This window comes from Tursiops truncatus, chromosome 9 (genome assembly GCF_011762595.2).
Source record: "Tursiops truncatus isolate mTurTru1 chromosome 9, mTurTru1.mat.Y, whole genome shotgun sequence".
In the NCBI taxonomy this organism is placed as follows: domain Eukaryota; kingdom Metazoa; phylum Chordata; class Mammalia; order Artiodactyla; family Delphinidae; genus Tursiops; species Tursiops truncatus.
In genome coordinates this window covers 102,721,344-102,744,173 of record NC_047042.1, presented here as the reverse complement: position 1 = coordinate 102,744,173, position 22,830 = coordinate 102,721,344, and the positions used below count along the sequence as shown (strand labels likewise).

The following is a 22,830-nucleotide window of genomic DNA, read 5'->3' as shown; positions in this document are numbered from 1 at the left end:
CAAAGGTTCAACTGAGAGGCTTTAAAATTTATATTAAGAGAGGCCTTACTCCCCTGCCCACCGTTTAAGTCAAGTGAAAAAATAATTAGGCTCTGTGGGCTCTTCTCATGCCCTTTCTCCTGAACTTTCTGGAAACATCAGAGGGAAGGAGGCCTCTCCGGCCACTTGAATGGTCTGAGTTTGGTCTGTCTGGAGAGCTCTATGTAAAAATGTGGGATGAAGAGTAGCCTTTAATATTTCAGAGGCTGCTGGGTCCGCTGATAAGATCACCTGTTTAGCCAGACAGCTCTGTGGGCGGCTGTCCCGGGGGTTTCAGGGAAGGAGCTGAGTTCTTGGGGGAGGATCGGGCCGTGCCGCCCAGAGGCTGGGTTTCGGGGGGCTTCTGGGAGTCCCTAGACGGCGGAGAGCAGTGGGCTGGGAGCCCCTGATGGGTTTTCGAGCAGTTTTCAGGTGGTCTCTGAATCGAACTAGAGGACATGCCTGTCTGTGACTCTACTTTGGGTTTTCAAATTTTTCTTCATTAAAAAACTTACATTGCGGGCTTCCCTGGTGGCGCAGTGGTTGAGAGTCCGCCTGCCTATGCAGGGGACACGGGTTCGTGCCCCGGTCCGGGAGGATCTCACGTGCCGCGGAGCGGCTGGGCCCGTGAGCCATGGCCACTGAGCCTGCGCGTCCGGAGCCTGTGCTCTGCAACGGGAGAGGCCACAGCAGTGAGAGGCCCGCGTACCGCAATAAAAAAAAATAATAAAAAAAAAATTAAAAAAACTTACATTGCAGAAGTAACACGGTCGTTTGAACTAGAGATACACAGAAGAAAAAGTTTGTAACAGTCCCTTCCCCCCACTCCCCAATGGCTTCCCACCCACTCAGATAATCCAGGCTGAGAGCACTTCCTTCCTAGTATCCTCCACACCCACTCAAACCTGCACAAACATACCCACTTGATATGTTTTAGTTTTTGTCTTTTAGTCATTTAAAAATAATAGTGGGACTTCCCTGGTCGTCTAGTGGTTAAGACTCTGTGCTCCCAATGCAGGGGGCCTGGGTTCGATCCCCGGTCAGAGAAGTAAGATCCCACATGCCGTGTGGCACGGCCGAAAAGTACAATAAAATAGTAAAATCATGCTACATACACTCCTCTGAAGACTGTGGAAATGTTCAACGAATTTTATTTTATTTTTTATTTTTTTTGGCTGCTTTGTGCAGCATGTGGGATCTTGGTTCCCCAACCAGGAATCGAACCCACATCCCCTGCAGTGGAAGCACAGAGTCTTAACCACTGGACCGCCGGGGAAGTCCTCAGTGAATTTAAATGTTAAGTTTGAATGCTCTCCTTACACTGTAGACTGGACTGTTGCTCCCCCCATTCACATGCTGAAGCCCTAACCCGCTGCCACACCATGTGACCGTGTTGGATGGAGATGGGGTCCTTGAGGAGGTGATTCGGGTTAAATGAGGTCATAGGGGTGGTGTCTCAATCTGACGGGACTGGTGTCCTTATGAGAAGAGAAAGAGACGCCAAGGCTCTCTCTCTGCCATGTGAGGTCACAGAGAGAAGGTGGCCACGGGCAAACCAGGGAGCGGGTCCTCACCAGACACCGAATCAGTCGGCTCCTTGATCTTGGATGTCCAGCCTCCCGAACTATGATAAAAATTTTCTACTGGTCAATCCACCAAATTTGTGGTGTTTTGTTACGGTGGCCCAAACTAAGATGCTCACTTAATGAAAATATGTCATGGACCCCCTCCAGGTCAGTGGATGGAGATCTAGCCTGGCCAATGAGACCGTTCTCCTGTAGACGGACACACAGGTTGTTTCCGGTTTGTTGCTGCTACAGCAGCATAGGCAACGAGCCTCCTTGATTACACGTCCCCGTGTCTGGCGCATGTGATTTCTGCAGGACAGACTCTCAAGAGGGCAGGGGTCAAAGAGTAGGTACATCTTCACTGGAATCCATGTCGCCAGGTTACTTTCCCCAAAGGTTGCCACATTTTATGTCCCTACTGGCCACGCATGAGACCTTTCTTGCATTTTTTTTTCTTTCTTGCATTTTTGCACCAGATAATATAATTGTTTAATTTCTGGTAATCTAAGACATGAAAGATGGCATTTCATTTTCGTCTTAATTTCCCTTTCAGTGGCTCCTAGGTTGTTAAGCGGATTTCCTGTGCTTCGAGTTGCTTATTTGTATCCTTTACCCATTTTCTGTTGGGTTGTTTGTCTTTTACGTTATTTCCCGAGTCACCGTGTAAGGACAGGAAGCTCCATGCTGCCCACGCGTGTTCTTCGTTGGGGTTTCTCTGTGACTTTGCACCCTTTGCCCCACAGACAGTCTCTTTTCATGACGCCTGTTGGTGTCTCATCTTGTTCAAGAACACCTCCCCCCCCACTTGTCATACTAATAGTTTTCTGAATTTTCTTCCAATAGTTTGTGCTGTTATGTTTCAACATTGAGTCTGTACAGAACGCAGTTTTTGGATATGGTGTGAGGTACGATCCAGCTTTCTTTTCTTCCAGCTCAAAGCAAGTCATATGTGTTAGCACCGTTGATTAAACGAACCGTACTCCCCTCCCTGTTGCATTAGAAGGACACTACGTTAGCTTTTCTCAAAGATAAATTTGTCAGAAACTGAAATACAGACATTCCCTCACAGGTTCTGGACATTCAAGTATTTCTGTCGCTCTTTTAGAGCATTTGTTAAATCCTGCATTTTACCCTAGTTATTCGTGTGCTGTCCTACATCTCTACCCTGAAGGACACATTTTATCCTGTATCTCCCCACTCCCTACGCCACATAGCACAATACTTTGCTCATAGCGTGTTCTCAATTTCTGTGAAATAAGAGAATAGGTGTTTGCTTGGTAGGTGCGTCACTTCTTCTCCTTTGGTTCTGTGAGGTGTCTGGGGACTATTTCCACTATTTTGTGAAGCCCCTGGGAAAATGATAGAATGTCAAGGAAAAAAGAGGATTCATCACCTGTTACCTCCTGGGTATTTAATTAGATGATGTTATAAGTGTCTATGGTATCAGGCTTGCGCTGATCAAGTCCAGGCTGACATAAAAGGAGCCTATGATACCAGAGTTGGAGTTCCTAGACTTGGGAAGGCTGCCCTGTGCCCTCAGCCCTGCTCACCCAGAGCAGGCTCGCACACAGCCAGCCCCCAGCCCTGGGTCTCTAGCACCCTCCTCCTCGGTTCCCACACACTCTGCTGCTACTGGTGCTAGTGGACAGCATACAAGACACGGACAGGGGCAACGTGACCTGACTAAGCAAATGTTCTGGCTAAGCGAGAAAACACTGACGTTAGCATTTGGGCATATAGAAAGACTAAGTGCCAGAGGGCATAAAGTGATGGGAGAGAATTAAAGATTACAGTAGCTTAGCGCAGAATTAAGGTTAATTAACCAAACCCTGGCCGCGCATGCGTTTCAATTGATCAATACAAACAAAAGCCAGGATAGAACATGCACCAGGAGCTGGTGGTGCCCCCTAGCGGCCTGCAGGCTGCTCCCTCCCTGACCTGAATCCCCCCAGGGACCCCGAAGAGGACGGCAACGCCCCCTTTCCCGCTCAGATCCCAGAGGGAAATGAATCTACTCCCCAGTGTGGGAGTGTGGTTTCCCCAGCTTCTCCGTCTACAGCTCCACCTCCTGCCTCCGGGTGTCTGGGCCACTGGACTCGCTTGTTAGTTCTTCATTTCTAAAGCCAGACTTGTGCCACGGAGTACCACAAACCAGGTGCTTGAACAGAGACGGATTGTCGCACAGCTCAGGAGGCCAGAAGTCCAAAACCAAGGTGTTGGCAGTTGGTTCTTTCTTGCGGACCCAGGGGACACGGGTTCCCTGCCTCTCTTGCTTCTGGTGGGGGCTGGCACTCCTTGGCGCTCCTTAGCTTGGAGACGTGACCTCCACAGTCTCTGCATCCGTCAGCTCGTGGCCCTCCCCTCTCTGGGGGTCCGTGTCTCTTCTTCCATTCCTACGAGGACATCAGTCACATTGGATTAGAACCCATCCTCACTGAATATGACCTCGTCTTATCTACCTACATCTGCAAAGACCCTAATGCGTTCACAGGCACCGGGTGTGTGGACGTGAGCTTATGTTTTAGGGGGACACAATTCGACCCATGCAGCCTTTAGAGGGGGAGACCCTGGGGCCTCCCGGTTCTGTCTTGCTGATTCCATAAGGCTCAGGGGCTTTGTGTTCCCACCTTGCCCTCTGCTGGGCGTTCTCAGCTGATGGGGGTGCTGGAGGGTGGGTAGGGAGCCCTCTGCGGCCCCTCTTCCTGTTCGCTGGCTGCTAAGGCTGAGGGCCGCCCAGTCGGGGCCGGCATGTCCCGCCCCACGTAGCATGGCGGCCGGCAGCGGCCTCCATCCAGATCAACAATAGACATGTTAGGGAAACAAACGCTAACATTGACCTCCACGGCCCTCATGAGATGCAGCCCCCTTCCTGGCCTCCATCTGGGCGTGCAGCCGAGTGCCCTGTATCCTTTGTCTCTGATCTTTGCCTCCGTTTCCGGTACCTGAGACTGCTCTCATCCAGGCTGGTTCAGACCATTTGGCAAGAATAATTTCACGAGCCTGGTATTAGGCGCTGCACAAAAGTCTAAATCCATAATGCATTTTGTAATTCTGTCACACTCCAAACAAGCTGTCCAAACTGTCTGGCATGACTCATCCTTAATAAATCCCTCATCCCGTTAATTGCTCCTCAGTCCACAGAATCAGAATTGTTTGAATCCACAAGTCGGGAGGAACGGAGGGATGAAGGGGATGCATTTAGAGGACTGCACTGTTTCCCCAACACGAAAGGAACCAGGCCTGGCGGTGGGCGCCACGCAGCCCTCGGTGAGGGAGCCGGGTTGAACGCACTGCAGCTTTGCATCTGGTGGTTTTGAACGATTCTTTCCTTGGAAACTTTGGAGGGAAAGCAACGCACTGATAGTCTTTGAGAAAGATGACTGAGGTGAGAGACTGAGTTCCGTGACACTGACTGTTCTAGAAACAGTAGCTTTGGGGCGCCTCCTCGGTGCCAGAGGTGACAGGTGTCTGTCCAGGGCTGTGCGTGGCAGTGCACATGCCGTGAAGGCAGAGGAAGGGTCACTCCCTCTGGCCCCCCACACTCAGAGAAGGGCTTTGGCATCACATGGACCCGATTAGCTTCCGGCTTAGCGTATACACGGGTTCTGTGACCTGGAGCAAGAGACCTGCATCTCGGGGGCTGCATCTGGTGAAGTGGGATGGACAGGACGGGGACGGGGCCCCTGCGGCAGGCCTCGTGGATGGAGAGAAGGGGGTTTCGCTGGGAGAGGCCCCGGGCAGCAGGCCTGGAGTACAGACAGGAGGCCGTGGAGGCCACAGACATTTGCCGTGTCCACTGTGGGGCTGGCTATGTAGTGCCGGGGGGGAGATGCAGGCCTGGGGCATCTGTCCCATCCCAGGCCTCCCTGAAATCACTCTGTGAATTTCTCGAGGCCTCAGTTTCCTGGCCTGCAGCGTGCGATAACAATGTCCACCCCACCGGGGGGTGGGGCCCTGGACTAAGGCATGTGTGCGAAGTCTCACTATTGTACTGACTGTGGTGTCGCCGCGTACAGGCAGGTAAAGGCAGGCCCGGGTAGAAGCACCTCTACGCCCCATTGGGGACGGTGCGGCTCACTCAGTGTCTGCGCGTGCATGCGTGTCTACACGTGTGCGTGCATGTGTATGCAAACAAATCTGGAAGAACTATTGTTGGGTCCTCCAGGAGGGAGGCGCTATTGGCATCCAGAGAAAGGAAGATGCTGGGGAGGCGGGAGCCATGGAGACGGGCCTGCGTCACTCGGCAGGCGGGGCTGAGTGAGGATGGGACGGCTCTGCCCAGCTCCACCTGGGCAGAGGAGCTTGGCTCGCCAGAGGGGGGCAGGGCAAGAGTCTTCTGGAAAGACCTAGACAACTTTTTGTGGACACTGAAATTTGAATTTCCTATCATCTTCCCGTGTCACAAGATATTCTTCTTTTGATTTTTTCTGCCATTTGTAAATGTAAACACTAGTCATGGCTCACGACACAAAACAGGTGGTGGCCTGGGGGACCCCGAGGCCAACATGGCCCCTGTGTGATTTCAGGTAGGGGCCCAGCCCACAGGTTCTGGGAGGACAGGGACCACCATAACTTTGTTCCCTGCTGTCTCCTCACATCTAGCCCAACACCTGGCACCTAGCAGGTGCTCAGTGAACGTCGGTCAAGTGGTTGATTTCTCCACTTAGGTCTGTGACTCGTGCCGGGCTCTCTCGGCTCTGGGCGTCTCCTGTGAACCGTTCTCAGGGTTCCCGCACTGGGAGGGACCTTGCCCTGCCCATCGGAACAGTTCACTCATTCTCACTTCCCAGCACTGCTCTCGGTGAGTGGAGTTTAGCGGATGCCCACGGCCTCTGCGATCGTGGAGCCCTGAGGCCTCACTCCACCCGCAGCCCAGGCTCCTGGGACCTGGCGGAACGATGGGCAGGGGTCCTTTCCCTTCGGGAGCATTAGGGAGAGTGTTTCTTACTCCCGATTTAGAAGTGTAACCCTTCTCCAGGATCTGGACGTTAACCAGCAGAAAGATAATATTTATCCAAACGCACAGAGAATCAGGAAGGAAGAGATTTCAGGTCACCTCTTGGGATTGTTAATTTTTAAATAGCGATGAAGAAAACTCAGCTCAAACGCAACAAAACGACCTCAGGTCTGTCTCCTTTTGGAGACATTAGCAGCGGGCAAGGTGGTAACACGTGAAGGAATGAAGAGGGACTGGTGGGCGTTGCCGGCGCTGAGAGGCGCCTCCAGGCTGCGTGATAAACCCAAACCGTTGCTCCTTCTGTGATCCGCTCTCTGCTTGCAGCAGGTCTCTGAGGAATCCCCAGCACACGGGGCCTCGAGGGAGCCGTTCCTCTTCAGGGAAACCGCTGAGGAACTTCACCGCGACTTGATTCGTCGTTTATTTCCATAGATGTCTCTCTATTAGCCGGATTGGGTTTCATACCCCGACCAGAAGTATCAGCAGATAAAACCAAACACGACTTAGTTACCCCACATTTAGTAACACGGCCTGAGGAAATAATCCAACAGGAGAAAGAAAAAGCACTTCATCTACAGGAGTGCTCAGAGCGGAGTTTCATCATGTTTTAACTGTGGGCAACCCCCTCCCTACCGGTCCCAAAGTGAAGGAGCTTTGAGACGGGCCATAGATTCTCACAGGCGCTGCCACCCAGATGATCACAGGACCGGGTGACCCCGGAAGGGCCTGTGACGGGGCAGGGCGGTGGGGATGCCCATGTGTGCACAGTCGCACGTGGACGAAGGCTGGGAAGGGCCAGGGCCTGGGTGTAGAGATGCTGAGACGGCGGGCAGATCTCCCCCCTCGCGTCTGTGTCCCGTTGCCTGAGTGAAGCAGCATCCCATTGCACGCTTAGCTTGCCAGCGCGTTGACTTGGGAAGAGCCGCGGTCACTAGCGGCCCGAACACTGAAAATGAAACAGAACAAACGAAACTGTTCTCTTGCGTAAGAACAAAGCTGACTTGTTAACAGTCTCTCCGTCTTCCTTGGAGAGAGGTTGGGCGGGGTCTCAATCAGGGCCAAGTTTTGTGCTCATTCTTTTGAGGCTTTAAGAGATGCGACAGAACTGGAATCCAAGAGTGAGCAGGACAGCAGAGACACCGACAGCCCTTCCCTCTGGCCCTGAGGTGTGGCAGCCCCCCAAACACTTCAAGAGTTTACGATGACCTGCCCCCTTTGCACCCGAAGCTATAGCATGTCTGCTCAACACCCTAGGACTGACTGGCTCTGTTTTCTTTTCTTTTTCTTTTTTTTTTTTTTGGTGTGGACCATTTTTTAAAAGTCTACTGAACTTGTTACAATATTGCTTCTGTTTTATGTTTTGGTTTTTTGGCCATGAGGCATGTGGGATCTTAACTCCCCGACCAGGGATCGAACCCACACCCACTGCATTGGAAGGCGAAGTCGTAAGCACTGGACTGCCAGGGAAGTCCCCAAACTGGGCGTTCCTGAGACAAAGGGACTTCCAAGCCAGGTGGACGGGCAGGATCTTCAATGTCGTGTTAAAGCCAATTCCAAGCTGCTTGCCTTGGGTGACCTGAGTTTGGTGCACCAGAGAAACCACTATCCCTTCTCTTCTTAACCGCTTCTTACTAGAAGGGCTGTGGCCCGTGGGGCCTAGTGCAGAAGGGGTGGGTCCTTACACGGGCACCCAGCTCAGAGAGCTCCTCCTGGCGCTAGGACACCCTGGCAAAGTCACACTTGGGACAGCACCCCTGCCTGACATGGGTGTGGAGAAGAGAGGGAAGGTCAGAAACGCATGAGAGAAAAACAATGCCACGAGAAGGAGCTACATAGTTTTTAGAAAATGTTCAGCCTGCAATATGACAGACCTGACTCTCGAGCTGGGCGCCTGGGAGCGGCTGTGGCGCCCTCACCGTCCTCAGCTCCTCTCGGTTTTCTCTGGGTGTCGATGAAAGGTCTCCGTCCTGGAACTACGTCTGCTCACTCGTGATCAGCTGTCTCTCCCAGTGTAGCGCTCATCGGGGTAACAGGAGCGTGAGGTCCTCCGGTGCTACCTGGGTGCTGTTGGGTCGGACGGAGGCCTCTTTCCAGGTCATCCCACGTGTGTTTCTAAGGACAAGCCTTTCACTTGGTCTCTCTATACTAAATGGTCCTCCTCCAGTTTCTGCTCTTCTAGGCAGAGCACAGAAGCAGAAAATAGAAAAGTCGGCGCGGGTAGCACCCCCTTGCCGTTGCCACCCTGACCGCCGTCAGCAGGATTCTAAGCAACACTGCTCTGTCCTGAGCACACAGCTGCCCGAGGGTCTTGGAAATAGGCAGTCTGATGCAGCAGGTGGTGGTGACCACGCTTTGAGTGCCATGGGTCTGGATGCCCATGCTGACGGCTCTCGGATTCTGAGAGGATGGGAAGGGGAGAAAATGACAAGAGGTCCTCAGGCCAACTTTTCAAGGCACTGCCTTGGAGTCAGCGGACCATCCTACCAGCCCACCGGTAAGGGGAGTGCAGAAGTCAGTCTATGCGCAAGTCGGCATCACTTTTAAGGCATTTACAAACTAAAACAGTCGGCGTCCAACGGAGGGGAAGTAATCATAACCCTTTACGTTTACTTGTCGTGTCAAACTCTCGAAAGATGTTCCTACCAGTTACTTGACCTGATCAGATACACTAGAACAGGTGTCGTCTTCGTCCCAGGTTTACCGGCGAGGACTCTGGGAGATCAAGGAGGCCAGCGTCTGGTCCAGCCCTCAGCGGGCTGTGGGCGGTGCCAGACCAGGAGGGAGGTGCTTGGGGGCCTGTGCGGAGTCCTGCCCCCGGCTCAGACGGGGTCACAGCACCCGTGCGCCGAGGCAGACCAGCATGCGTCACGTGTTGCTCCATGTCTCCCCGTCACGGCAGGCTCCGAGCAGCCCCCAGTCACCCCCTGGGCTTGGGCTGTACTAGCAAGACTTCAGGCGGGGGCTCCATGGTCCGGGACTGTATTAGGAGCTCGGGCGGCTTCAACGGCAGGAACGTGTTGTCTCCCAGCCCTGGAGGCCGGAAGTCCCAGATCCAGATGCGGGCAGGGCCAGTTCCTCCTGAGGCCTCTCTCCTTGCTGTGTAGACGCCGTCTTCTCCCCGTGTCCACACGTGGCCATCCCTCTGTGCGTGTCTGTGTCCTGATCTCCTCTTCTTATAAGGACACTGGTCACACTGGATCAGGGCCCACCCATGACCTCATTCACCTTCGTCACCTCTTTAAAGGCCCCATCGCCAAATAAGGTCACATCCTGGGGTCCTGGGGGTTAGGGCGTCACCTAGGAATTTGGGGAGTGGCCGCACCTGGTCGCTTGGTGGAGGGCAGCAGCGTGTACCGACTAGAGCAGCTGGCTTCCAACCCTGGCTCTGCCAGGTGGTGCTCAGGTAAGTCGCTCCCGTCTGACCCTCAGTCTCCCCACCTGAGGAGTGGAGGGTTTACCGTGGGATCTCCGAGGTCTTCCTGGCCGCAGTGTCTGCGTTGCTCTGTCCTCAGGCACAGGACCTGGAGGGCATGGAGAGCAATGACCTGGCAGCATCACGGTGGGTCGTGAAAGGAAGTCCCTGGGGCCTGGGGCTCCTCACCCAGGAAAGGGGGTTAAAAACACTGGCCCCGACCCTCTCAAAACCATTGTTTCAGGATAGAATAAGCTAAGATATATCCCCAAACAGATTTTTAACAAATATTCCAGAGAGATTCTGCCATAGCTCACGTGGGCGGGAGCTCCCCTTTTGAACCTGCCCTTGGGATGTAGGGCATCTTTGAATCTAAATGGATTTGAGGACTTCCCTGGTGGCGCAGTGGTTAAGAATCTGCCTGCCAATGCAGGGGACACGGGTTCAAGCCCTGGTCCGGGAAGATCCCACATGCTGCGGAGCAGCTAAGCCCGCGCACCACAACTACTGAGCTCGCGTGTCACAACTACTGAAGCCTGTGTGCCTAGAGCCCGTGCTCTGCAACAAGGGAAGCCACAAAAATGAGGAGCCCACGCACCACAACAAAGAGTAGCCCCCGCTCAACGCAACTAGAGAAAGTCCGTGCGCAGCAACAAAGACCAATGCAACCAAAAAAGTAAAAATAAAATTAAAATAAATGGATTTGAGTTTTGATGCCCCCACTGTAAGTGCGCCTTCATCCAGTGACCGCCAGGAGACGGTCCTCAGCCTCCCGGGCGTGACTGAAACCTCTTATCCCCAAGTGAGAAAGACAGGGGGTGTGCTGTGCTCGGATCCTGTAAAAAGAGGAGGAGGGACACTCACAAGTGCACACACGAACACACTCGCACATGGACACACTCACACATGGACACATACGCACACAGACACACATGCTTACACGCCTACATGCACACATAGATACACATGGACACACACAGGCACCCGTGCATACAGGCAAACACGGACATACACACACACACACACACATTCATTACACACTCATAGAGGTGCGCTTAGAAGGTTTCTGGGGGAAGGAGAGCTGGACTTTAGGGTCTGGGGGAGCATCAGCCTTACTTTTTATTCTATTCTTTTGTTTCCTCTGGATTAAAAAAAATCAAGTGAATGTGCAACTTTTTCTATTTAAAAATGTTTTTAAAGAAAGAGGGACTTCCCTGGCAGTGGTTAAGACTCCTGGCTTCCACTGCAGGGGGCGCGGGTTCAATCCTGGTCAGGGAACTACGATCCTGAATGCCCATGGTGTGGCCAAAAAAAAAAAAAAAAAAAGAGAGAGAGAGAGAGTGCTTTCTCTGCAGCCAGCGGGAACTGGTGTGTGCATGCGTGTTTCCACAACTGTGGAGACAGAACACCCAGAGCTTCTTAACTTATCCCATTCTTTCGTCCTTTTCCTCTGAGACCTGTAAGGTTTTCCAGGGAAATCTCACCATTTGCCCACAAGTACACAGATGATGAAACTGAGAAATGTCACAACAGGTTCCGCAAACATGACTTTTCGCCTCTTCTATTCTGAGAAAGTGTTTTGCAGAGGTGGTTAGAAAGGGATAACTATCGTGTTTTCAGTAGCAAGATGGTGAAAGACACGCAGATGGGGGGGCGACAGAAATTGTCAAATAAGGACAGAGATATTGTATTCATGTGATCTTTATATTATCATCAACTAGGATTTATTGACTGTCTTCCAGGCAGTCTTTTTCGAGTATTTCTTTTCATTTTTATTCAGAATCACGGAAGAGTCCCCTTTAAAAAGTCCAAATTAGAGAGGTATGTTTGTCTGACACGGAGATGGAGTTGAATAAATATTGTTGAGCGAATGAACAAATTCACATCACCTCTATCACTGTTGCAGTCTTAACGGCCTTTGCCCTTTTAAGCACTGTCACTTTCTTCTATTACTTTCTTTTTTAATCTGCAAAATCCTTCCGGGGTAAGCCAGCAGAGGTCAAAGCTCAGAAGGAGCATGAAAAGGTCGCGCTAAATCCTCGCTTAGAGTGATTGTTAACAAAGGTTGAAAAATGATAACATTTTTCACGTGTATTCAGTTCACCTAAAACGTTTGAAAATTGGTTATCTTGAAGACTAATAGAATAGTTTTTAAGATGAGAAATCAAATGGCGGTGCCAATTTTGTATTTAATAATGAAAAGAAAGTATGTTTTTTTAACTTCAGGAAAAAGTCAAATTGAGTTAGATGACCCCCATTTGGAGCTCATTAACGGGGTTTCATCATACGATTTTTCTATACTTTCAAGTTTTCTACACTGTTAAGTTGAAGGCAGGCTCCAGAACGAGAAAATGTGATTGGAACTTTAATAGTTTTGAATTCTGGGGAAAATTTCCCCCCAAATCACGTTGTTCTTATTTTTCTCACAGCCTGAGAGTATACGTTATGTAGACATAATATCTCCACGAGTAAGAAGAGGAAACACTTGCAAAGTACTTTATTTCAAATAATAAGAGGGCCTTTTTCCAGCATTCGGATTAAAGGGGGCAGAATTTTGATGTTTCTTTCCTAAATTTACTGTGTCCTTTGTGGTAAATTGTGCTGCGATCTTCGTATTTTTGCCCCCAAGGTTGTACCGACTGCCCAAATTCACCTGTTTTCACATCGAATTTATGGAAAAACTGATATTAATTCTGTTGTCTGGCTCTCCGAACAAAGGCTACTTAAAATCTCTCTTATTGATTAAGTCCAGATGGGATCCATTTTTTCTGATATACAGAACACTGGAAAATGTATCAACCTTTATTATTCCTCATCGAAATGAGCTTCTTTAGGTTTCTAATTATATTGTTCAATAAAACTAAACAGTCAATGCTATTTGCATATTATACGGTGTCACACAACAAACTCATGGCAGGCAATTAACATAAAAGCTAATTATAGATCTCATCAACTTCGAAGAGTTTCTGAATTCCTGCTTTCCCTGCTGTAGCCTAGAGCAAAGAAGGTTTGAATGTTCACTTCTAAATATTGACTTTTAACTAACATCAGAAGTGATTTCAGTATTTTTATGGATGAAAAGTTAGTGATTAAACTAGATGTAATATTTGCTGTAATGCAATTAAAATTTTTACATTAACTAAACCTCTAGAAAGAAAATCTTTGCAACAATGTGAAACTAACTATCAGTGACTAAGCGGGTTAGCGCTGGTTTCCTATCTGAGGGACACTCCAAAATTGTCAGACTGTTATGAAAAAGACAGTGTACCACAAGGACAGTCTCCACGTCAGACTGTACACTGTAACATAATTGTGATAGCTTTCAGCAAGAAATTTGCTACAAGATGAGCAGAGACACAGTAATGAAGGAACACGGGAGGCACCCTGTAACTGACTGTTATTAAAGTGTTGAGATAGTGAGCTGGAGGAGAGCCCTAACTCCAGTTTTCTCAAGAAACCAAAGTCAAAACTTTCAACTACCTTTTTCCGTGTTCAAGTTGGGATCTGAGTATCTCCTCCCACTCCCATGTCATTGCTCACACAGTAAGCACATGGTCACAAGAGGCCTAAAAGAAAAAAAAAACAATAAACACGACATATACCAAGTATGATTTAGAGTTGTAGCTAGATTCCAAAATGGCAAAAGTTAGGATTTACTTTGATGAGGGTGTGCGAAGATAGTAATGAAATTGCAGCAGATCGTCTTTGTGTTTATAACGTATACCAAATGAGTCTGTCTGTACAAGTAATGGCTGATAAGAAAACCATGCCAGTGAATCGGTTTTCTCCTGATACAATGATGGCGGCCTTTTTCATTCATATTTTAATGAGGTTAGTATCTCTGAGACCCTCCTTCCAGGGTGGAGGAAATGCTCCCCTAAGATTACAATAGGAGTTGCTTTATTGACAAGTACTATTCAGAATCTTCATAGTATAGGAAGAAAGACTTAGTTTTATTCCACTTGTCTCAATACTTATTGCACTCTTATAATCAAAACACTTTGAGGGGAGAAAAAGGCTCAATTATTCCCTGAACAGTCTTTAAGTTTAGTGAATGTAGTTCAACTAAGTGGAATCATTTTAAACCCTGATCATGTGCATTTTAATAAGTGTATAAATAGCTGTCATGCATAAGCATCTTTTTCTTTAAAATTTTCTCACAAAATCGGACGCTTTGGCATTTGGGTCAGTTTTTTAAAAATATTTCTGTAAAACGAACACTACTAGTCTCACGTTGGGTGTTTTCCTTTCTTGCTTTCAGTGAAGATTGTAACGTGGCATTTTCTGAGCTCTCTGCCTGTAACATTTCCTACTCTTTCTACTAAAGAACATTTACTCAAAAGAGCCAGCAATTACATCAAAAAGCCAGTTAGCCTTCAAAGATGTATGAAATCAGCGAGATTCACGTGTTGATCCCGCGGTATAACATATTTGCGTTAAAATAGGCACAATACTGCTATATTCAAACATGTAAAATTCCACTTTCACAATAAGGAAAACAATCCCGTTTGGTGGAAAGTTATCTTGTGGCGACTGTTTTTTCAAAAGCGTCAACCCAGGAAATAAATAACACAGCTCTCAAAAGTAAGTTGTGGAAGGTCTCGCATATTGACATCCTGATTTGCTCAAATCTTACACACTCCGGATTTTTGCACGCAGCTCAGAACGTCAGGTCAGTTAAAAAAAAAAAAAACAGTTTCGAGAGTAGTCTCATCTCAACGGGAAATACTGTGGTGTGTAAGGACGGCATCCAGGGTTCCAAAGGCGCCCTGCCAATGCTCGGACCCTCTCCGTTCAGTGATAGCGCGGCCCCTCGGTGTTTACAGTTTGATTGGGGACGGAGAGGGTTAGGGAGGGGGGAGAGAGAATGGATTCTTGATCACAGTTAGATTTTTTTAAATGAAAGAGCCAACTCTTCACTTTGAGGTTAAAAATGCTGCTTTGTGGACATGCAGAAAGTGCTATGAGCCTATTGATATGGACCAGACAAGGAAATATACGAAAGCACACGCAGGGCAGGAAGAAACCGTAGCCATTCTGTTAATGATCTGCTTGATAAACTGTAATTTAAGAATTTACCTCTGCTTTCTAGCTTTTAAGTCCCGATAGATAGTTAATCTTTCGTTTCTGAAACAGATTTTCAATTTGTTAACCTATGTTTTTGGTTTTATTTACAACTTACGATGCTTAAGTGGCACAATTAAAGGTGTAAATAAAAACGTAACTTGTGTGTTGACTGTGCGCTTTGAGCTACTTTCTTTAGGGTCTTTTGAGTGTAGACATTTAAAAAAATTAAAACACTCAATTTTTTAACTTGATATTTTAGCGGATAAAAAATGCTGCGGTACACTCCAGTTTAATAAACGACCTAATTGCAGAGATGACTGCATGGGCCTTGAAAGCAGGTCGTAATCAATCTCAAATCGAGTTTTGCCGGCAGAAGGAAGGATATTTTATCACGGCGCACGTGGTGGTGATAATGGAAAGTTCATTAGTGCCGGCTTTCTTTGGCTCCTTCCTTTTCTACAGAGCTCGTTCCTTGCCGAGCCTGGGGGGTGACGGGAGTGACGCTCGAGTGGTTTTGGCTGGAAGCAGGGTTAAGCGAAGAGGCGCGCCGCACAGCCCGCCCCGAGCCCCGCGGCCAGATGGCAGGGAGGGGCGCGGGGAGCCTTTGTGCGCCCGGAGCGCGCATGTGAATGCCGCGCGGTCGCCGGCACCGGAAGGGTTCACACTGCGTCTGAAAGGGGACAATGGAGGCTGGATATATCAACATCGGCGAAATCGAGTTCATTTGTGATTCAGCCCCTTTCACCATGGTTGTCATGCAAACTTCCTACTTTGATCAGCAGAGGGTGGAGAGGGAGAAAGCCCGCAGAGGCCGGGGCCGCGGCGCGTCCGCGGCGCCCTTGGCGGGTCCCCGCCCCCTTCCGGAAGGAGCCGCGGGGACGCAGCATCCTGCACCTTGACCTGTCTAGACGGCCCCCGAGTTTTTGTCCCGGTTACCAAGGGCGAGGGGTGCTCTTTGACCCCCGCGCGGGGCGGAGGTGGTCGGCCAAAGGGTCCTCTGAATCCTCGCTGGATTCCGGAGGGAGAGGGGCGTGCGGAGACGGGCGCCAGCTGTTCCAAAGACAGCGCAGCCGCGCCTGCGAGAGGGGCGATTCGGTCAGCCTGGCTTTTCCCTGCCCCCGGGCCCGAGCGGCCGCCGAGGGGCCACGGCGTGCAGGGCAGCGGCTGCGGAGCGCGAAGCCCGGCCTTCTCCCAGCTCGGGATGCGCTGGAGGAGAGACCCGAGCGCTCTCTCTGGCTCTGTCTGTCTGTCTCTTGCAAGTAGATAATAACAGCCATTACCTGTGCTTAATGCCTTATTCTGCATGTTCCATGACTTTCCAAAATTATCACCTGTAGAAGTATAGTTTCTAGCTTGAATAGAAGTTTGTTTTTCTGTCCACTTTCGAACATAGGCACTTTTTAAAAACCGGAATTTAGGCTAACCCCTTAAATTATGTAAATAATAGAACTGTGCGCATGTTGTATCAGGACAGGAATACTGTTTGGGGGATGGGGTGTGCTGCCACGTGCATTCAGGGGAAGGTCTTTTAAATAATATCAACGTTAAGACGAGTTTCCTCCCTTTTTTGGCTTTTCTCCACAGATTCCCTTAGCCCAGTCGGAGGCATTCCTCACAGACCTCTTGGATAAAGTGTGTGAGCGAATGAATGACTACAAGCTCGAAGAAGACCCCGTGACTAAGGAGAAGACTTTCAAGAGATTTGCTCCAAGGAAAGGAGACAAAATATACAAAGAATTTTTAAAATTCTCTTTTTATTCTGATGCTTACAGACATTTGAAATTCTCGGTAAGCTATCTTCTTCGCAGAGGAATTCCGTACTCCATGAACATGTTTTTGGTACTTTTTTTTTTTTTTTTTTTTTTTTGCTGTTTGTTTGGGGTTTTGTTGAGTTTCAAGACATGCCCATTAAACTGTTATCTATTAGCTTTGTTGTCCTGCTGCTTTCTCAGTGTTAACCGCGCACTTAGTGACTTGCCTTTTGAGACACCTAGGGGCTGTGGTATTTCATCTCCGTGGAGACAGTTAAGTGATATTTTCCAGAAAGTGCGTTACAAATCCTAGTGACTTGGAGGCACAGTTTGCACGTTGCTTTGCTCCTGGGGACGGTTGGGAAGAGGACTCAGTCCTCCCCGTGCCCGGGGAAGGTCTCTTACAAGTTCCTACGTCAGGAATCAGGGACTGTGTTTCCGAGGTTAAAATCCAAATTAAAATGAATGTCGTTTTCAAATATTTATAGCCACATGATGGAGGGAGAGTGACACACATCACTTTTTTTCCCCCAAGGCTTCACAGAAGAGGGAGATTTTTTTTCCTGAGTTCATTTGAGTATTTTAGCACAAACAAAAGCTTAGTATGGTAGTTGGCTTTATGCCGCATTTCCTCCCAACATAATGTTTATTTCACGTGAATGCTGGCCTCTGGCTCTCTAGAATGTGCCTGGCAAAATATATAGCAAGAGATTTCACTTTACTTAATGCTATTGAGTCAGACCAAGTGATGGGAAAGCCTGTTTGAGAAATGTCTTTGGTTCACACGTTGGCCAAAATGTCAGACATGCTGAACCCCTGGTATAAGGGCTGCAGCTGACTTTTGAAGATTTCATTTTAATTAAAAAATCAAGGCAATAATTCAGGGCTAAAAGTACTGTAGAATGGGAATCACAGTGACGAAGTGTGTTCGTATCTCACAGGTCTTCCATAAATATGTAATAGTGGAATTTAAATATTTTTAAATGCCATTTAAAACATTTTAGCTTCTCACTTAATGAACTCGGAAAATGAGTTACTAGTCTCCAGTGAACACTCTTTACCACCACAGTTCCTAAGCTTGTGCTTCCCCGACGCAGACACACGCTCCAGTCCGAATTTAAGATTTTTGGGTGCGTGGGTACATTTGAGCTCCCTCTTCTCTGAAATGTCAGATTTGGGGTGGGGGGAAGCAAAGAGAAATTACGGATGGATCCCTTAAGTGGTATGAGAGAAACTTTCCTGAGTAACTGAAAAGCCCCGTTATCCCGAGTGCAATTGAAGATGCACTTGTATTTTGGTTGCTGAGAAAGCTTAATTATTTTCACACTTCAGACCCTGTTTTAAAACCACAAAATGGATTATTATGTTAAATCTAAAGGAAACTGCTTTAACCATTTCAAGGAGCCGTGTGCTCTAAAGTTTCAAAACAAACAAACAAACAAAAATCCCGAAGACTTATAGGAGCTCCATCCCTCCTGTTCCTTGCATTCCATTCCAGTTTGAGGAAGAGGAACAAATACAAAGAACCATTTTCCTGCCTCACCCTCGTCTTTCAACAGGACTAATCAGTTAGCCAAGTCTCAGGAAAATGATGCAATTAACATTCTGGGAAGAGGGTTCATCCAATGCAATGTCGTCTTAAACCAAAAGGGCTAATAAAATGGACCACCTTGGTAACATGATTTTATATTTTTAGCTAATAAAACTGTGACAAGTTCTTCCTAACAAGATGTCCTGTGAGTGCATATCTATCCACATATGTTGTTATTCTGTTTCTACAGTGTGAAACTATAATGGAAGAGTAGGAAGATGAAATATTCTCACTTATCGCCCAGGAGGCACACTACCTCGCCGACAAGCTGTGCAGTGAAAAACCAGGTACTGTGTCTGATGTAGCATGCGCCCTCTCCCTGGCCCACCCCTCCCTTGAGCTCAGCACTGCAGCATCTTTTTTTTTTTTTTTTTTCAAACCAAGCCTCGCTGTCTCCCTGCCCCTGACGGGGTCTCCACTGAATCAGAAACGACTCCATGTGAGAGAAAAGCACACAGACCTCAGGGCTCTGAGGCCTTTGCTGGTTGCACTTCTTCTCCTCGACATTTTAAATGAATTTAAAGATGCTTGATTTCCAATTGGGAAGGAGCACAGTTACAAGAATCCAAAGCGTTTCTCTTTTTAAACTTTCAGAGCTGTGGGCTCTCCATCCTGGACCAGGGAAGGAGAATCCCTTTAGGACTTGTGTACTTACCTCCACCAACAGAAAGTGGGACCTTTCTTTAGTAAGAAATTTCAAACGTTTTTCTGTTTGTTTATTTGGCGCTAGATTTTTTTTCAAGTTCCTTTCCTAGCCTACCTACTTCTTAAAAATGTTTTTCTGGGAGAGGGTGGAAGATAATACTCGATTCGTATTCTTAAACACACACATGCATACGCACAATAAGAAGCTAGAAAACACTGCCAGAAGTTTATTTTCTATATACAGAGTTGAAACACAGGGCCACCCTGACCCGACCCTCCATTTGGTTGAACACACGTCGTCTGTATCACGTTGATACTTTTAAAATACATTTACAAGAATGTAGTACAAGTCGTACATTCTTTTCAGATATCTTTGAAAAACTGAATGTGATCTATGAAGACACTGGTTGGAAGCTGGGGAAATACTTTGATGCAACTATGGAAGCTTGAGATGTTTAGCATTCGGCAATTGTTTATAATAAAGTATAATATACCTGCAGCCATAGGGTCAAAGTTAGTGCTGAAGTCCTTAAAATAACAGTTACTGTGAGTAGAAGATAAATATTTGTCATCCAAAGTTACTGAACAAGAAAGTAACAAATTTCCATTCACGTGATGACGTTTTCTTACTCTGAGGAGATAATGGGGTTGTTCTCTGTTTAAAATCCAGTTTAGTTGGGAATTTGAAGGAGAGTGCGGTGAAATGATGTAGTCAGGATATAGCCAGGGATCCAAGAGCTTTTTCCATTGATCTTGATATTTACTGTTGTAACTTGTGAAATTCACGTAAATAAGTGCAGAGTCACAATTTCCCAAAGAAATTATTTTGGAAGGTTTTCAGGCTGTTCAGAGGTGAATGTGTGCATTAAGATGTAAGCAAAAATGTAACGATGTTGAGAATATGTGTTTTCCTATTTTTTCTTCATAAAGGATTTGGGCTTGTCATAATCATCTATGGTAAATGCAAATCATTTGCTGTATGAGCACCTGCTCAGATGTTACAAAAGTCTCAAGAAAGTTTCACCAACTCTTTACGGCAGTAGTTGCCTCAGATAATAAGATTCTGAGGAAAGACTCTGTTCCCAAGTGCAGCAATTTGGCTTGATTTTGATAATATTAACTATCTCTTTTCATTCCTTCTGCATATTTATAATTAGAAATAAAAATTAATATTATCCTAAAGAAAATACAAGCGTAAAGCATAAACTTAGGATATGTGCAGTATTACTAGTGTAAAATAAAACATGATCAAATAATTCTTAATAGCATCGATTTGTTAAAAACTGATTAAGTGCTTACACTGTAAACATAAGTATCAGTGCCCTAGAACTATTGAGAACACAAAGTAACCACTCCAAAGAGTAAACCACCGCATGGCTGCTACACAGTAAAATGGAGTGAGTTTTTTCAGGTTGTTTCTCTGTGAAACATACTTACGGATGTTCTAAACCACTTATAAATTAAAAACTAGGAATACAGTAATCCTAAAAAGAGAGAAGAGCCCCTGCCCTCCTAAACCCCCCTTATTATTGAAGTGAGTAAACCTCAGGACAAGATAAAGTTTTTCAAACTTAAACATTTTAGCCAGGAAAAAACTAAAGTGACAGAGCAATGAGAATAATTCCAATTAATGACGGCGGCGGCGACAAGGATGTGATGCGTCTAACATGTTGGGATGCTTTCGCAAATTTGTGGAAAAGGTGAGACTCTCGTATTGCATAAAAAGTCCAGAAGCTTTTAAACATAATCTAATACAAGAACAGTAAGTTTCCTGCTATAGCATGACATTCACCCTCTGTTTTGTAAAGGCGATACTTTATTTTGTGCTGTTGTACCACAGTTTTGCTGTGATCCCTGGGCACGATTTAAATGATGTTTTAAAAATATGACTGTGTGTGTGTGTGTGTGTGTGTGTGTGTGTGTGTGTGTGTGAATTTTGCTTTTTTCTATTTCATGTAGACCTTTTCACTTTATTTTTAACAATTATATGGGAGCAGATGAGGGCTCATTCACAGACTTTAACATTTCAGCTGTAGAGGTATCATTGACCTAGAAAATTGTAAGGTATTTAAAGTGTACATCATGGTGATTTGATATGTGTGTACGTTGTGAAAGGATTCCCCCCATCTAGTTAATTAACACATGTATGATTCTTTAAAATATTAATATTCTAAGGCTCACCCCCTACACAAAATAAATGGGGAATAATGGAGGAAACATATTTTATGTTAAACTTAAAATGACTGTGTTTGGCTTTAAAAATAACAATGTAGTGAGATTTTCATGAACATGTGTCATCCTTTCAACGAATGAAAAACGTCTCAGTGAAAGGCTGTGGGTCTGCAGGTGGATCTGAAGATGCCACTCTAGCTTTTTTCACTGGATAGAAGAAAAGTTATCAAATACACCCTGTTTGGGGGGCACGAGACAGTAATAGTGGTAGCAGGTTATTTCTTATGCATCTCTTTTTCTTTCCTAGGCATGAAATAAAAGTGAGTTCGTTAGATTTTCCTGGTTGAATGTTCTGTGGCACATGACTCAGTCTTTTCCAGATTGTCGTTTAAATGTCTTGAAGTAAAAATGGTATTTTAAAATCTTAATAATATATAAGGTCATGATTCAAATGACAGCTATACTCCACTCAAGGTAGAACATGTCACTCTGGATTATGGATAAGTGGCTACTCTGGTCTGTGGAGGTTTTCATGAGCTAGAGTGAGGGTATAAACACAAATACAGAAATGCGTTTTGTATACATATCACTTCTGCTTTGATATCAAACCTTAACATTTAAAAACATCAGACCGATGAGAATTTGTGACACGATCATTTTGAATGCCACAGATGGAATAGGTCTCAGATATCCAGAAATATGTAGCCTACATTAAAGTAAAAGCATTTTGACCTTTTTGTATAGACTTCCAAGCACTAATGGGGGTGTTCAATTCTAATATTCAAAATAATTACCTTCAAGGTTAATAAATCATACAAAATAATACGAAGGCTGGCCTATTTCCTATTTTAAATAAATTACGTAGCTAAAATAAACCATAGCCCAGTCTAAAGAGAGCTGGCATTAATTGCTTCCAGTTGGAAATGTACTATGTATCCAAGTGTCATTGCCTCTCTGCTCCTTGGATTAAATGCCCAGCGCACGGATTCCCTGTCTCGAATATTCCTTAAATACTCCCATGACCACGGGCAGGATGATACAACCCCTGGGCTTTGTTTCAGAATACTCCAGGAAAAAATACTGGAGATGGGACAGGAATAGCAGTGGCTGACCGAGCTACAGGGCAGTAGATTACATTCGTCTTCCTACTCTTGTGTGTATTTGAAAATGTCCATAAGAACGTTTTAAAAAAAATGTGCTTCCACAAGAATGTGCTTTTGCAGAAAGTAAATTATGACTTCTGGGCTGGTGTTAAATGTGACAGTGATGCCGTCTAACTTTTTTTTTCCAGGTCTGTGTGAAACTTCTACTAATCACACTGAACTCTAGGAATGACGCTGCTACTTAGAGGAGAGACAAGTCACAGCCCCAAGGTCAATGTCTGCATTTCTGTCCGCATGTTTCTTCATGAGAAGAAACTTTACGTCTCTTTTTCATACTGCATTGTCTCATGTTTGATATTTTATTGAAAATCTCTTGTTTGGCATCATGACGAGCCCCAATTCTTTCTATAGGTGAAGCTGAGGAGTGCATGAAACGAATTACCTTTGTAGATTTTGATACAAACAGGCTTGGCAGGAAAGCATTTAACTCAGTAATAGGACAAAAGTGAAGACATTTCATAAATGAAATAAGGATTTAATAACGTG

At 46.5% G+C, this 22,830-nt stretch overlaps 1 protein-coding gene across 1 annotated transcript; it reads left to right on the top strand.

Annotated features, from left to right (window-relative positions):
• Window positions 1–16,666: 16,666 nt before the first annotated feature.
• On the top strand, window positions 16,667–22,510 carry CNPY1 (canopy FGF signaling regulator 1). Its single transcript, XM_019930231.3, is given in 3 exon segments — window positions 16,667–16,810; window positions 18,555–18,651; window positions 22,473–22,510. Coding segments are annotated over 3 exon segments (279 nt in total).
• The last annotated feature ends 320 nt before the right edge of the window (window positions 22,511–22,830 follow it).